This window comes from Neophocaena asiaeorientalis, unplaced genomic scaffold, assembly GCF_003031525.2.
Source record: "Neophocaena asiaeorientalis asiaeorientalis breed wild unplaced genomic scaffold, Neophocaena_asiaeorientalis_V1.1 scaffold130, whole genome shotgun sequence".
Lineage (NCBI taxonomy): Eukaryota > Metazoa > Chordata > Mammalia > Artiodactyla > Phocoenidae > Neophocaena > Neophocaena asiaeorientalis.
The window spans coordinates 6,026,678-6,044,157 of record NW_020173397.1 but is presented as its reverse complement, the minus strand read 5'-3'; the positions used below and the strand labels follow the sequence as shown (position 1 = coordinate 6,044,157).

General features: G+C 36.1%; 1 protein-coding gene across 3 annotated transcripts in view; it reads left to right on the top strand.

The window, feature by feature from the left end:
- Positions 1-17,480, top strand: part of CHL1 (cell adhesion molecule L1 like) — a 79,725-nt gene that overhangs the window by 8,281 nt on the left and 53,964 nt on the right. For 2 of the 3 annotated variants that reach the window (XM_024747047.1, XM_024747045.1), the window contains exons 3-7: positions 685-872; positions 11,743-11,865; positions 12,914-13,084; positions 14,038-14,085; positions 15,893-16,013. In XM_024747047.1, the coding sequence (XP_024602815.1) occupies positions 685-872; positions 11,743-11,865; positions 12,914-13,084; positions 14,038-14,085; positions 15,893-16,013 (651 nt within the window). The remainder of the gene's footprint in view (positions 1-684; positions 873-11,742; positions 11,866-12,913; positions 13,085-14,037; positions 14,086-15,892; positions 16,014-17,480) is intronic. The other variant, XM_024747046.1, reaches the window with a different exon arrangement.

The window sequence follows — 17,480 nt, the reverse complement described above, 5'->3', positions numbered from 1 at the left end:
TTGCAGTCTCTAAAATAATAGTAAAGATCCTGCATTATCTTTCTAATTGGAAAAGTTTTAAAACATAACTTTAAAAAGAACAGAACAAAACCTATTTTCACCTTTTTTTCCTGTCAATTATCACAGCTTTTCATGGTTTGTTTCTCAGTCAATTCTGGCTGCTGTAATAAAAATATCACAGATTGAGTGGCTTAAACAATAAACATATTTCTCACAGGTCTGGAGGTGAGAATACCAAGATCAAGTCACTGGCAGATATAGTGTGTGGTGATGACCTGCTTCCTGGTCACAGACAGCGGTCTTTCCCCTGTAACCCTCACATGATGGAAGGGAGCAAGAAAGCTCTCTGGGGTCTCTTTTATAAGGACGCCAGTCCCATTTATGAGGATTCCACCCTCATGACCTAATCACCTCTCCAAGGCCCTGCCTTCAAATACTATTACAATGGGAATTAGGCTTCCACATACGAATTTTAGGGGGACATAAACATTCAGTCTATAGGAGTTTGTAAGATTTCTCAGATTCTTCAGAGACCCTTTTATGTATTCTATTATATTCAATTAAATATGTAAATATATACATTTTTTTCCTATAAAATATCTCAGTTTCCTCATTTCTGTACATTTGTTTATAAGTAAGAAATACGATTTTTCAGGATTACTAATTTTAGTTTTATCTTAACAGATTTTCGTGGAGTAAGGATGACAAGCCTTTTGATCTCTCTGACCCTCGGATAATTGTATCCAACAACTCGGGAACATTCAGGATCCCGAATGAGGGGCACATATCTCACTTTCAAGGGAAATACCGCTGCTTTGCTTCTAATAAACTGGGAATTGCTATGTCAGAAGAAATGGAATTTATAGTTCCAAGTAAGTATTACAGTGGAGATTTCATTTAATGTTTTAATGAAGTTTAGCAGGCGTTATACTGGGCTGCAGTGAAATAACAGATTATTCCTTTAATCAGCTTATATAGGCCTTATATTTTATTTATAAGGGAAATTGTCCTCCAGATCTTGGTACTTAGAAGTGGATGACCTTGAAAGCAACATAATTTTGCTGTGTTTCAGTAATAATATATGTAACATGGGAAAACAATAGTATTTGTTTTGCCTCATAGGATAAAGTTAAATATATTAGTTAGATTTGGCTAAATTATACTGCAGTCACAAGTAATCCCCAAGCCCTCATGTTAACACAGGGTTATTCCTTGATGATGCAGTTTGTTGTGGGTCAGGCAGCTCTTCAGGGCAGCTGTTCTCCTTGCAGCCACTGGGCGATCCAAGCTAATGGAGATGCCCATCATCCTGTGTCAGCACCATGTGAAACTTGTGCCGTCTAGGTCAAAGAGTGGAGGACAGAGAACATTGCTTCCAACAAGAAGTTACACAGGCAGCTTCTACTCACAGTTTGTTAGGTGGGGGCAGAGCAAATGGCATGGGCCCACTTAAGTTCAATATTGTGGGTGCCCCCTAGGAGAGGAGAACCAGTGATTAGTATATTGTAGTAATATTTTCCATAAATCATGATCATGGAAAACTGCAAGCTCCTTTACTCTTAAGAGTGTTATTTATCAATAACTATCCCAAAGCGTAAGCAACTTCTTCATTATCAGATCTGACCTCTGCAGCATGGGATCTCTGATGACAGACTTCCAAGTTTGGTCATTTATTTTCCCAGATTTTAAGGTATCCAACACTACTTGATTCTAACCAAAGGGTTTACAGAAAAAAATCTTAGGTATGAAACTGTGAAGAGTTGCTATTTGGAAATTTCTTCTTGCAGAGTTCTAGACACTGAAGAGACTCAAAGTCGTAGACCTTCCAGGATATGGACAGTTTATGCTGGAGGAGCAGAATGTACACAAGCCTTGGAAAAACAAATAATGAAAAACGTGTGTGCGTTATCCTCAAAGTTGGGACAGGGAACTGGGCTTAAATTTCTTTAAGTTTTCTATATTTTTCTAGAGGAGAGAATAGAGTTCAAATTTAGACTCTGACAGGTAAAATATGAATCTTAAAATTTATAGAATAATTACATTAAATGTACAGAGCAAATGTGAATGATTATCAAACTATGTGGTGTGAGGAAGAATAAGGCAAGAAAGGAGAGAAAAAGAAAGAAAAAACTATAGAAATAAATCTCAACATAACACTCATTAAAGGTTAAAGTAGATAGACTAAATGCTCCAAAATGTTTTAAAAGCTATAAGCTATTTACCATATAACACATCTAAATCACAAGAAAATAGAATTGTTGAAACTGAAAGGATGGAAAACATGTCCCATCTTTTGAAAACATAAATAGATATCTTGAATAAATATCTTGACTAGGTAAATACTATTCAAAAGAAAAGTAGGTATGGCTATATTAATATCAGTCAAAATAGACTTTATTTTATAAAGGCTTCCTGGAGATTAATGTACTAGGCATATATAATACGAAAATGTTTGAAGCAGGGAAAGGAGCTACAAGGGGAAAGAGAAATATCTACCATGGTAATGAGAAATGCTAACATATCTGTTTCATTATTTGGTAGCTCAAGCAGAGGAAACATTAGAAAACCCATAGAAGATTTAAAGAACCCATTTACGAGCTCTAGCTAATGAACACGTATAGAACTTTATACCTAAAGCTGCAGAATGTTTTTCAATATTTGATGGTATATTAGCTAGGAAGTAAATATGACCAAAATACAATGGAGAAATCAGTATTAAAAAGAAAATTAGAAAAAGTCTTATATCTTTCAAAATTAAAACATGTCTAACTCAAAGGCCAAATAAGAAATGGCAAAGGAAAATAGAACGTTATTTTGAAGTGATGATAGTAGAAATTATGCTTAACAAAACAGACTTGAGGCAGCTAAAGTATTATGAGGAGAGAGATTTTTTCATCTTCAAAATACTTTATAAAAGAAGAAGGGATGGAAATTAATAATCTTAGCTCCTTCATTTTCATCTTAAAATTGTTACCTAATAAGTTACCTTCAGATAACAGGTTAAACTTCAAAAGAGAGCAAAGGGGAATAATAGTATAGAAGCTGAAAATAAATCCCAGAAGGAGGTTTTAAAAGTACACATATTTATTGAAAAACATTTTTAAAAGATCTAGATGTGGAAAAAAATACCATTTTCACTGATCTGAAGATTCAGTAAAGGTAAAAGTTTAATTCTTCATGACTTGATGTATAGAATAATCAAAGTCAAAACTCTCTAGTTTGGTTTTTGTTTGTCTGTTTCTGAAACGTGACCAGTTTGATTTCCAAATGTATTTGAGGAACACAGTGCAAGGTTTGGTAGAAACTTGGAGAATGTCAGGAGGTGTTGGTCTTATCAGATAACAAGACTCAATGTAAAACTCAATGTAAAATATACTGAAGCCTATGGTTTTGCACAGCGTTAGACAAATGGGCCAGTGGAACAACATGGAGGACCCATAAACCAGCCCTCATATATGTGAAAGTAGTGTGAAAGAGCTGGCATGGGCTTTCTTTCTTCCTTTCTTTCCTCCCTTCCCTTCCCTTCTCTCCCCTTCCCTTTCTTTTCTTTTTTCTTTTTCTTTCCTTCCCTCCTTCCCTCCTTCCCTCCTTCCCTCCTTCCCTCCTTCCCTCCTTCCCTCCTTCCCTCCTTCCCTCCTTCTCCACCCAAATGAAATGGAACAACTGATTATCCACATAGAGACACACTTTTTTCAAGTCCTAGGTCACATCATATAAAAAATACATCCCAAGTGGATTAAAGGCTTAACTTTGCAAGGAAAAAAGTTTTTTATCTTAGAAAGTGATTCGGACAAAGTATTTATGACATCAAGGTAGAGAAAGATTACTTAAACAAGACAAATTAAATCTCCATTAAGGATAATTTGACTACATTTGATTTTTAGATTCCCTTTTCATCAAAAGACCCTAGGAAGAAAGGGAAAAGGTAAGCCACAGCCCAGAAAAAAAAAAATCATGGCCAATGAATATAACTAAAGATAATACTAATGTATTTATAAATAATTTTACCATCCTCTAAGAAAAAAACAAAAAATGAAGTGGCAAAAGACATGAACTTGCACCTCAGACTGGTATGACCAATAAAAATATGAAAATGCTTTTAATATCATTAGTAATCAGGAATATATTTACTGTAACTCAAATAATAAAAGCATTTGATCCCACAAAATTGGGAAATATAACGAAGTCTGAGAGTAACAATTTTAGGTGGGAATGTGCAGCTACCAAACCACGTATCCACCACTGATGAGAATAGTTTACTGCTTGGACTGTGGAGAATATTTGTCACTGCCTCCTTAATTAAAGATGTTCTCACCTATGACCCAGAAATTCCATTTCTTTGTTCACGTGCACATGCCCGTTACCCACGTGCACCAGCAATAGTTGTGGTAGCATTGTTTGTATTTTAAAAATATACTGGAAGACCTTCTGATAGAATGAAGTAATTGTGGTATATTCATACAAGAATTACTACTCAGCAGTGAAAATTGATGAACCTTAAGAATATGTTGAACAATAAAAGTAAATCTTAGAAAAAAAGGGTGATTTTATTTAAGGTCAGTCAGTATATGTAAAAATTAATAGCATATTGTTCAGGAGTATCATTTCATGTGGTAAAATTATAATGCAAAGCAAGAAAATGATGAAAACAAAATTTAGGATGGTAGTTACCTCTGATGGAATGGGGAAGGGGTAGGATCTGCACCAAACAGAAAGATAATGGTGATTTTATGTTTTTCTTATGATGGGTGCTAGGTAGAGTGTTGTATTTCTGTTTTTTTATTCTTTACATTTATTTTATAAATGACCTTTTAATATATATAAAATAAGTATGTAGCATACTGATTTGTCTTAATTAGATATTCTCGGTTATTAAGTGTGATCTTATAGAATACTAATGGACAGAGCAGTGGCATATGGTGTTGAAAATTGGCCTTTGGAGTTTGGGTTTGAAATGATAGTAGGAAATGTTCATGAATTCTGGGTCAGAAAACTGGTTGAGAATCATAAAATCATATAACTATACAGCTATACTTGCAGTCTATATTATATAACTATACTATAGTCTATAACATAGAACTGTAACTATACAATATATATCTAATTGACTGAAATAAGATGGGAGAGAGGGAGAGAAAGGGAGATGTTAAAAATCTGTTGTAGAAGACAAGGCATGAGGGTGATCCCTAACCTGAATTCTAGTGGTTGCTATGGAAACACAAAGGAAAAAGGCAGTTGCTAGACCTATTGCAGAGAGAGAAATGGCACACTTTAGTATAAGATTCTACAACGAGGATTAAAAAAAAATGTTTTCTCTCATTATCTAAGCAGACCAAGTGAAAACATGAACAATGTAAGGATAATTCTGGCCCGAATCTGCTAGTATTGTAGTTAAGAGATGAAGAGTTGAATCTGAGCTATGTAGTGGGTAATTGCTCCATCTTTTCTGCTGCTATAGAAAAGAGCAAAATAAATTAGGTTTCTTATGCATCATTTCCAGCCCCTCCTGAAATTAGTTCATCATCTAACAGCTTTCTGTAATCATTTACATGTTGAATAGGACTGCCACCCCAATTCCTAGGAGTTTATAAATCAGAGACCATTTAAAGCTTCCTACGACCTTTATCAATTGATTCTTCTCTTAAGCTGTAAAGAATTGATTCTTCTTTTATATTAAACTTTGTAATTTGAGTTTTAGAGTTTGTATCTCTCATTTCTTAAACTTTTCTTTAGACCAACCTTAAAGGCTTGATCCACCTGAGTTTGAACACAAGTACAGTAGCTAAAAATCTGGTTATTACTCCCTACAAACAGACCTTTATACACAATGTTTACTTTTCTGCTTTTAACAAAATTGCAGTTGAGTTTGCTGAAAAAAGAAAGAGTAAAAGAAAACCAACCAACCAAACACAACGTGCTGTTTTCAGACATGGGGAAAATCATTTAACTGAATGGATTTTCCAAGATATGGCATGGAGAGTTAGTGAATTATTCAATAGATCTTTATTAAGCTCCCTTCATGTGGCAGACACTCTTCTAGTAATTTGAGATATAGCAGTGAACAAAACAAAGCCTGTACCAAGAAACTTAAATCCTGTGGGTGTGGTGAGTGGGTCTGGGGAGAACGTGAGCTGTTTTCTTGCCTTCATTATGACAGATGTCAGTGGAGTTAAAAGGATGCTATAAATAATTGTTTTGGCTGTTCAGTACTGTCCATCCTTCAGGGCACAGATCAGCCTTCTCCACTTAGCATTCTCAGTCCGTCTTAGCCTATGCTAATTTTCCTTACCTTGGGTTCTTTAAATAATTTTTGAAGTATTATTTAACATCATAAATTTTATGTGTTTAGGTACACAATCAGGGATTTTTTTTCATAAAAAAGTTTAGTATAACTATCATTAAAAGCCTGTATTAGAACATTTCCATCATCCCCAAAAGACTCCTTGTGCCCATTTGTAGGTGTTCTCTCTCCCCACCCCCAGCCCCAGGCAATCACCAGTCTGACTCTTGCCTCTATAAATGTTTTTTCTGAACATTTCATGTAAATGGAGTCATATAATATATGGTCTTCTGCATCTGGCTTCTTCCACTTAGCCTGTTCTTTGTGATTTGTTCATGTTGTAGGACAAATCAGTAGTGTGTTCATTTTTATGGCTGAATAACATTCCATGATACAGATATACCACATTTTGTTTATCCATTCGCCAGTTGATATCCATTTGGATTGTTTCTGACTTTTGACTTTTACAAGAAGAAACGTTAGCAATAATTAGTAGTGTCAGGAATATCCACGTGTAAATTCGATGGAATTTTAAAAGCATTATTTACTGTTTGGGGGAGTGTTTTGAGTGTTACATGATTAATCAGGTTGCTTAGAAGTGAGAAAGATAGCATCCTGTCTTATTCTTCCTCCTCTACATTGTCTTGATGCTGCATGAATGCATATTATCGGTGATTGACTTATTAGTTCATAGACTAAAGAATAAGAGAATGAATAAAAGTAATAATGTAATATCTACACACGATTAAAGTAAGGTAAGAAACGGCAGGCTTAGGGATGAAATCATCTGTATACTGTTTTAATGGAAACCGACTTGAATTTTTAATGTGCTGCGTTTCTACATTTGTACAGCTTCCTCAGATTCCTCAGGTCAATTTCCTTAAGACACATCTTGGCTATTTACTGCTCTGATTTGGGAGGGCTAGCAAAAGCAGGGGTCCAGTAGCATACGTTAACGTCTTCTACTAATATATGCAAACCAACCAAAGAAGGTCAATTTGTTCAGTTGAGAGTGCAACTTAGAGTTTTAAAGGTTTAATTAAGGCCCAGGATTTTGCTCTCATCCATCGGAGTATGTGAATGACTAGAATGAAATGGGCTGCATTCGTTGTCCTTCCTTACTGTGAATTCATAGACTGAAAGGCAATGTTATTTCTCTGTACTTCTAAGTGGGTTAATGGGGTACACCACAGGAAATGGGAATCAATTAAATCTCTTTGCAGACAGAGACTGGAGTTAAGGGTGGTACAGCATGTGAGCTCAGTAGATGCATTCATGATAACGGTGCCAGACTGTAAGCAATTTGCAGAGCACATTCAAGGGAAATGAAACGCACTCAAAAGCTCTCCAGGCCAGTCCTGTAAACAGTGAGAAGTCAAAATAGATAAAGTTCTTTGGCATAGGAAGGACAGTACAGAATAATTCATTAAACAAGTCATAGGTTCTCCATGAAATACATAGTGTTTCTTCCCTCTGGCCCCCTCCCTATTTTCTTTAATAAAGTTAATTCCAAATAGTTGCATAGAATTGCAGAAGTTGTTATGATGTAGGCTACACGAAAAATCAGAAACAGCAGCAAAGGAAAGCTCTTTGTCTCTTTGCCCATCTCATCTCTGTACAATGTGGCTGGGTGTACCATGCAAAGTGAAAACATTTGAATAAGAGCCAACATATACTGAGTGATTTTTAAGTGCCTGGCAATGTTAATTGATTTATATGAAATTGTTTATTTAAACTTTGACGCAAATCAATGTATCAGGTGTCATGACAGTTTCCATTTTTTGAGTGAGGAAACTGAAGCACATTAAGTAACAGGTTCAGGTCACAGAGTAAGTGATGAAGCCAGGATTCAGCCCTAGGCAGCTGGCTCCAGAGCATTGTATAACGCAATGCTACACAGTGTTGCCTATGCTTTGATCATTCTGTTGACACATGTTCTAGATGAGTTAGAAAGCGTTATACTTCTTCGTTGAACATACCTTGGCAGTGATTATCGGACTCACAGAGAGGTAGAGAACATAGGGAGGTTTGATTTTATTCTTTGGGTGCCAGAGAAAGATAATCTGTAGTTTACATAACTTGATGGTGGTTAAGTCACCAGTATCTTTTCATTGAAGTGATTAGTTAGATTTGTATTTAATTAAATTACTCTGATGCCATGTCATTACAGTTCTTTACCGTTAAGTGTGTTGGAATGGTGGGACTCTACAGATTGCTCTTAAGAAATTTCTAACCTAGTGAGACTTTTGAGGACCCCAGAGAGATGAGTTGAAAAGATTCTAGGATGCCAGAGAAAAGTAAAAGGGGGCACAGAAAGGTAAAGATATTGGTCTGAAGCTACATAGCCATTAGTTTTAGTGTCTGGGCTAGAGCCTACTTTATCCTGTAGGCTATCCTATAGATAAAAAATACTTTCTTCAGAAGTCTTCTGTATTTCAAGTACAGAGATGTTATTTTTTTCAGTATATTAAGTTGAAAGAATTAAGATGAGTTTCAAAACCAGTTGTCAGCACCTCAAGTTGTAAAGCCCCTAGAGATTTTGTATTTGCAGGTTTGCCATGCGTTGATAGCTCCAATAAGAAGACTAGCATGGAGCTACTTTGTCTCTAGGAAAGGTTTTTCATGCTAGATGGGTTTTCAGGAAATTGTACCCTTGGAGTTGTTACTAGAAATCTGTCTGCTACACTGAATAATAAATGTGGAAAGTTACTGGAGAACAGTAAAGAGATGAGTGCTATGATTTGCTTGATTTTCTGATGCAGGTAGACTGATAGGACAAAATGTTTATAGCTTCATCTAGACTTGATTATTATGGGATTTCCAAACATTTTTAAAGCCCTACTTAGGTAGATGGTGATGTCGAAGTTGGTCCTGATCCCTTTGCAAAGAGACCATTCCATGGTCAAGTCCAGTCTTACTGAAACACAATTAAATTATTTTGTTTTTGGTGATGATGGAGCACTTACTTGAAATGTTTTGGTAAGCTAAAGCAGGGTAGTTGGCTCACGCAAAAGAAAAACAATTGTTTACAATTCATTTTTTAAAGTATTGCATCTGTCCAGACTCAACAATGCTAATGTTTATACCAGAGAAACACAATTAGCAAAAGTCATTGGTTGGAGTTATTTTTAAATAGACTCATTTCTTTATTTGAATTAACTTCATGCCTGCCGTTAAGTTGGAGTAATTAAATTTCACATTTATCTGTGGATGTTAACATGTTCACTTTTTAGCTTTGCATCAGGCTCGCTAAATAGTTTCAGAGTCAAAGAGTAAGACTTAAGAAAACCTGACAAATTTATGTCCTTTACAGTGTTTATTCTTAGACCTTAAATTATTAAATATATAAATATTCTTCCTTGTTTCCAGGTATTAATTTCATCTTTGGTTAAAGCTGTTCCAAAGATTTATGGTATGTGATAAAGGTTTTGTAGACTTCTAAATTTTATTTTATTTTATTTTTTATTATTGATGCCTTGGAAGCCAGTTGAATAACATAGTTACATTTTTGTAATTAGAATTTTATAATGTAGATTTAATTAATGCAAGGATGATAGTGCTTCACTGGCGATACTATCTGTTTGAATTATTAAATTTTTACTGAAGAGGAGGCTTTCCAATTAGGGCTTTGTGCAACTTCATTAGCTACTTTACAATAGATAGCACCCAGAAAACTGTATATTCATATTCGGCACTGTAAAGTTTGCTGGTTATAGAAAAGGATTACGTGCTCCTTCCAGTTCCTAATCTATGTTTCCCTTCCTCTTTTGCTGCTCGTATCTGTATATAAACAGATTCAGTAACTGCCATGCAACACAGCTAACTTCAATACCAGCAAACACTGGGCTTCAGTTATAGCAAGTTTTAGTAAAAGGTGATTTGAATTTGGAGCTTAGGGTACATACTAGTTTTGTAAGTTACTCTACTTTACTTGCATAAGGTATACTTTCTGCAAAATGACTTGCAAAGCATTTGTCAGTCAAAGCTAAGTCTTTACCAAATAGGTGGTATTGATACTTTATCTACAAGGTAAAGGTAGGGAACGTACTCGGCATTCTTTCCCATCTTTTGATGGAAATTTCATGCTACCTAGAGCAAAAGGATGATTCCAATATAGTTACCATCTCAGATGTATTTCCAGACTCACCAGGAGAAATGTGTTACAATGAGTTGGCCATGAGGGAGTCCACTGAGGACTGTCACATGGCTGATGCCTGCCTTTTGAACTGGCAAAGACAGTGTAATAACCACGCTGCGCCCTGCAGTGTTAAGCCTTGAAAGGTCCTTGAATTTAGACAAAAAGCAATTCAGTGTAACCAGCTAGTGCATCGATAAGAAATGTCAGCAAATTCCCTCAATCACTAAAGAGTTAGGTTAGGGGGTGAGGCTCAAGGGAACAAATATACAGGCACTGCACAAAGCTTCTCAAGAAGAAATTTTACAATAAATGAGTATATCTTTAGACTCACAAGAATAATGATAATCTTTTGTGAACCATAATTTAAGAATGAAATACAGAGACGGAAAACCTGCTAATAAATTCCATCAGGTCAGGAAGGTTATAAATACCTTCTTAAGGTCCTTCTCGTCCATCAGAGCCTGAGTAATTCTATAACGCAAATTCCCATAACAAAGTGGAAAGGTACAAGTAATGTTGAGGAAGAATATATCTTGAATATTCCTAAAACTATTTTATAAATCACTTCATAAGAACATCAAGCATTGGTGTCGGATTTCAACTTCTACCCAGTTGTGACTTATAGTCCCAATGCATTGATTTTTAGGAAATTGATTCCAGCATGGGAAAGAAACAATATGCTGAAATACTGCAAACTCTCCTTTCCTACCTCAATTTCATTTCACTTAATATTTCATTTACTGGGAGTGATTTCAATGTGAATGACTCTCTCTGCAACATATAGTGATCATGTTTGGCTTTTCATTGCATTCGTACCGTTTTCCCCACGTGGGCTTTGAGTTGTTTATTTAGTTTGATTATGCTCTGAATGGAATACTTGCCAGTCACATTCAAGGGCTTCACAATAAAGCAAAAGACAGAAAATAAGTATCTCCCTAAAAATAAATCACAGGGTTTGGAGAAAAAAGATTCCTTATCTATCAAAACTTAAAACGAGCGACTCCTGTGACTCACAGCTTACATCTCTGCACAGAGAAGTAGGCACAAGCATACTGTTGCCTTATTGATGTCAGAGCAAAAACGTTTGTTGTCTACAGTTACAGAATGCAGAAATATTTTTAAGGTTGTATAAGGATGCACCACATATTTTTAACAGTATTTTCCTCTGCAGGAGAGATACGAGAACCAAGATTTGGGGTGTTGACTTTATTAAAAATGCTCTAATTTTTAAAAAGAAGAAGGCTTTAAGATATTACTTGTAACGTTAAAACATTACTTGTAACATAAATTTTAAATAATGTCTTTAAATGATTTTTTATACCAGATGTTCCAAAATTCCCAAAAGAAAAAATTGACCCTCTTGAAGTGGAGGAGGGCGATCCAATTGTCCTCCCGTGCAACCCTCCCAAAGGCCTCCCACCTTTACACATTTATTGGATGAATATTGGTAAGTAATGTTCTGTTGTATCCATAAGGGACATTTTAATTTCATGCATCATGTAAACTAACATACTGGAATTAAAGATAAAAAATTAATATATGGTTGTCAATGTGAAATCAAGTAGATTTTAAAAACTATTTCTATCTGTTGTCTTCTCTAAGTTCTAAACACACATGAAAGCACTAGAAAACCACTAAATATGTTTCTTGATTTTGTCATATCTGGAAAGAGTAGAGGATTTATTTTATTGACGTGATAAAGTATGTCTATGAAGGAAATACTTTTGGTATTCCAAACAATTGACTTACCTTTGGGATATTATCCATGTCAAAACTGAGGATGGCTTGTATCTGTGTTGCTAGCTTTAAATTTCTCTTTTAATAATGTTGTACCCACTTCGTACAGTGACACACATAGAAATTAGTATTAACTTTTGTGTTTAATTTGTCAAAAATTTTTACCAATTCTTGAGTTGGAATTCCAGTTTCTTGTAAAGCCTACTTCTGGCATGTGCCTTAGCAGCGCTCTGTAAATGTTTTCCCATTGTGTCCCACAGAGAAAAATAATAATCGTACAGCATTTGAAAGAAAGCAAAAGAAGCTACTCTTGGCTGCAGCCCAAGTTGCAGATTCCGTTCATCTTAGAACTTTCCAGGCTGCGTCCATGGAAGAGAGATTAATATCTCAGACACACTTTTGTGGAAATTTGTTTTAAAGATATATGATCCTAATAAAATAAGAGTAATAATTAGGCCATTATCTGAATTGGACCAGTTTTCAAATAAGCCAGTGCGGACCCATAAAGCACAGGTAGAGTCCTGGATGGTCAGGGGAGGTAGAATGCCCAGACTGATAAGTGCACTCCCAAGGGTTTTGTTATTTTTTGTATTTTACTCCTTACTATTGCTTTTATCGTAAAACCAGACTTGAGAGGAATAGGAAGAGCCGACATGAAAAATAATATAAAATTAATATAAAGGAAGGGATAATGAAAAAAGGAGATGAGACGTGATAAAGGACAGTTGCCCCTTTTATTGACGATATTTCGTTTCCAGAATTAGAACACATCGAACAAGATGAAAGAGTATACATGAGCCAAAAGGGAGATCTGTACTTCGCAAATGTGGAAGAAAAAGACAGTCGGAATGATTACTGTTGCTTTGCTGCATTCCCAAGACTAAGGACTATAGTGCAGAAGATGCCTATGAAACTAACAGTTAACAGTTGTAAGTCCAAATAATTTCTCGTGCCAGCATGAATGGGGGATACAAATGTGTCTATAATTTTATTCCGGTTGAAGCCAGTTAGAGCTGGGTTGATATTTTCCACCAGTGTTTAGTTCAACTCTAGAGATGTCATCCCAATGAGAGAGACATCTGCAGCTGTACATCGGCGGTAGCTCTGTCTCCTGCATCCAGAAAATCAAATCTCAATTCCCAGTACAAATGTATTTCACTTGATGTCTGGAAGGTCTAGTCATTTCCCCTGGGCGAAATACACGAGGAAATTCCAGGGACTTTCTAAGCAAGTCTCAGGCTCTGGATCTCTGTGATTTTGGACAAACCGGCAGGCTGACAATGTGGAAGAAAAGAACAGAGTCAAAACTAAAAAGAAGCAGTATTACGATTTTTATCACATCAAGCTTTTTTGTCCTTCCCAAATTGGCAAACTTATTTGAATTGCTCCTCTTTCCTAGTTAATTCTGCAGATGCCAGTCTGGGTTCCTACATTTGAAAACAGTCCTTATTAGTGGGAGAAAGAACCATAGATTCAAAGGGCGGAGATAATCTCCAGCAGTTCACTGACTGAGTAATTGGCTCTGGTGGAGTCAAAAGTTGGCATGACCATTCCATTGTCTAATTTGGTTCATAATTGTTTCATCATTGTGTGTAGATTCACTATGCCAGGGCTTCACTATAGCATCCTTTTGGCAACCTCAGTTCTCTTTAATGGAGCTATAATTTGTATCTTTTCCACCTGGATTTCATCTGTAGTAGTTCAAGATTAAGCTCGTTATAAATATTTTTCAACTATATCCCCAAAGGTGCTTTTCTAGTGAAGCATGGTTATATCTCATTTTGTAATTTTTCTAAGAGAAAACTATGGCTTTTCATTCTGTTTTGATATCTGCATCTACCATTATGTTTGTGAGTTTTTTTCTTCCATTTTTTTATTTCAGTAAAGCATGCTAATGACTCGAGTTCATCCACAGAAATTGGTTCCAAGGGTAAGTCGATGACGTGCAGAATGTTGACATTTATTTTCACCTACGGTAGCTCATTGTCATCTTAGAATTTGAATTTTTCCTTTAATACCGTCGTGAGTTTATTAAAATACTAATATTCTTAGTAAGGAAAACTCCTTAGCGTAGAGGGTTCTATTTCCTCCCATCCCCATTAAAATATATGTAAAAAGGAGTGATATTTATAAATGTATAACTATATAAATACACCTATATACTTATAGATGATATAATTAACATAAGTAAATACACATATATAACACATTTTTAATGGAGTAATTATTATAGGTCTCCCAAAATGTCTCTCCTGGTTGATCAGCAGTTTGGTTCAGAGCTGTTACATGAAGAAAAGGAAAAAGGACTGGTCGAGTGTAACAGACATAGGGAAAGCGTTGGGTGTAAGAAAGTTAGATGGTTATTTTCCATGCAAGACCTCTTGGAGTACTTAATACACAACTGTCCAGTGTGACTCACTGAGAAAGAATATAGGTTGCAGCATTTTCCAAACTCATTTGTCTATGAAAAGGTTTTAATTTTTTTGTGTTTCCCATAGAGCACTTACCACAGTCGTGTTCTATGGAAGATAGCTGAGTAAACCTGAATTATATAGTAGGCTGTTTTTCTGTAAAGAAAAGAATCATTTGTTTGAATGTGACAAATATTCCTTTTAAAATTGGCACCAGCATTGAACCCTCCATGCTAACTTAGATATCTAATATACCAGTAACATCGGCAGGGCTGGATGAGGGCTCCTCTTGGTACACCCTCAGTTTGAAAATGGACTGAATAGGTATATATGGCCAACATCATTTCCTTTGAGGTCAATAAAACAAACATATATTGTCATATCTTTCCAGCAGTCAGTAAAAATCATTGCACATACTACATGTGCAAAATTATTTTTCAAGAAATAAACACTTGGAAGGAAGCTATAGCAAGATACACAGAGCTGCCAGTAATTTTCATTCTTCTACTCTGACAACAGCACGTCACCTGTTTACTCTTTGCATATCGCGTCAAATTACATTGATACTGGATGTGAAACATAATTTGTGTGAACACTTGGAAATGAAATCAAAGTTTGCATTGAAAATGGAAGTTTCCTCATTTTCCACTGTATTTGAAAGTATTCTTAGGAAAATAAGAAATGGAACATTTCCTTACCTAGTTACTGAGAATGCTTCTGAGTCTGTCCTACAACAGTGTTTGTCTTTGAGGGCCTGAGACTGCAAGTAGAGTCACCTAAAGAGCTTGATAAATTCATAGATGCCTGGTGTGCACCACAGGCTTCCTGAATCAGAATTTCTGGGTGCAGGGCCCAGGAAGCTTGTCAAATATTTAGGCACATTTAAATTCAAGAAAAATACACATGGCCATCAAACATGAACAGGTATGATTAAAATGTAGAATATAAAACCATTGACTGTCAATTAACTTAAGGGCTTTCATCAAGAAACTAATTATCTTGAACAGTGTTTGAACTCCTGAATTTGAAGGTGTGGGTTAAATCATAACCTTCGTAAAACTTGATGCAACACTTACTTAATGCATCTGAAGGGCAACCCATGCTTCGTGGTATGAGTGGAATCTATTTAAATGGGAGTATATTAAAATGTGTGAAAAACATGTGAAGTAAATGTGTGAAAATAAATTAAAATGTGTGTGTAAATATACATACACACACATAGGTCCATATGGTTAAATATTTTTTAAGAAAGATTGAGTGCCAAAGGAGTTTACTTTTCTTAGTTTGAAAAAAAAAAATCTGAGCCTTTTCTGTTCTGCTTTGTAGCGAATTCAATCAAGCAGAGGAAACCCAGACTACTGTTGCCTTCTCCGGAGAGTGGCAGTGAGTCATCCGTTACCATCCTCAAAGGGGACACCCTGCTGCTCGAGTGTTTTGCTGAAGGCCTGTGAGTAACTTGACCCCGTTCCTGATTTTTTCCGTTCTGTTCTGTAAAGAATAAGGTAGCAGTGAAGGGTGTGCCTGCATGCATCTTTAAAAATGATTTCTTTAAAAAAAAAAATCCTGTTACTACATCCCTGGAGAAAGTAACCTGCACTTCACTCTACAGATTTCAGGCTGTGACTGAGATTGATTTATAATTAGATCTCTCTGTCAGTTGGTGAAAGTGTGAATGGAGGTGTCAGTGACAGCATTCTCCTTGGCTCAATCAGCAGTGGGATGCCATCCTTAGAGCATGAGGTTGATAGGAGTCAGCTCATCACTATTAGTGCAAGGTTTGTGTCTCTCTGCTGTATTTGTCCTGCCCCTGCTTGTTAATGTCCTTTCAGGTTCCACGGAGCCCTATTTATCTATTATTTCACCCACCTGCCCTTTGCACAAAGCAGGTCCAGATCATGCAATTTAAGAGAGTTTCACATCAGAACTCATGAACCATACTTTTTTCACGCCTGAAGAAGTACGCTTTTCCAAATCCTCCAAGTAAAGGCTAAGGAGTCTTCGCTTGGTCACGTCTTGAAATTGTGACTTTATTGAGTAACTACCGTAAGTCAATGTAAACAAGGACCGTCTTAGTTAATCCTTGGTCATGCGAGGTCACCTGTTTCCTATCGTCATCCTTCTACGCTTCGGCCACATACCCATCCCTGCCATTGGGAATACCCTGAGAAAATACATTCCACCTTCCTAGCACCCAAGTTTACATAATCAGTGTGTAAACTAAGGGCTTTGCATAGCTGGGCATCTGGTTCGTGGACTAGAGTTTGAAGTTCATACTCATTCATAATCCAGTGTATATTCTGAATGGGTGATTTTAAATTGGATTATGAAGAAAAGGAGCAGATTTTAATGGTTTTACAACCCCTAAGCTTTCTAAATTTCTCTCTCCATCCAACAGAAATATTCAGGTTGCTTATCTGTCTTAAATTGCCAAAGTGTATGATCGTAAATTAATTAGACGTGCAGGGACATGGCCTCTGTTCGGGAATTTGGTCTCTGTATTATGTGAGGAGATGAAAGACTCAGGTTCAGTTTGAATCATGTTGGTAACTGCTTACTCTTTTGTTCTTATTCATTTGCGTTTATAGTGGTAGAAATTAAATTCTTTCAGGGTTCATCACTATTCTTGGTTGACTCTTTGGGCAGGGAGAATATGTCAGTAATCCTTTTTTCCTATTTCTCACAAATGCTATAACTTACCTCTTGAGTGTGCCGGCAACTACATGGATTGTCTTCAATATAATAGAAAGGCTCTCACGTGCTTTTTGGAAAATGCAATGTCGTGAAGCAATATAGAAGAAGAAAGCGAACGTCAATATGTGTTGTCTTTGGGAACTTGAGGATGCCTGATGCCTTGTCAGAAGAGTTTCACCTGAAGTGGTTTCTTCTTACTCATCGTGGGTTTGGGTTGGGAATC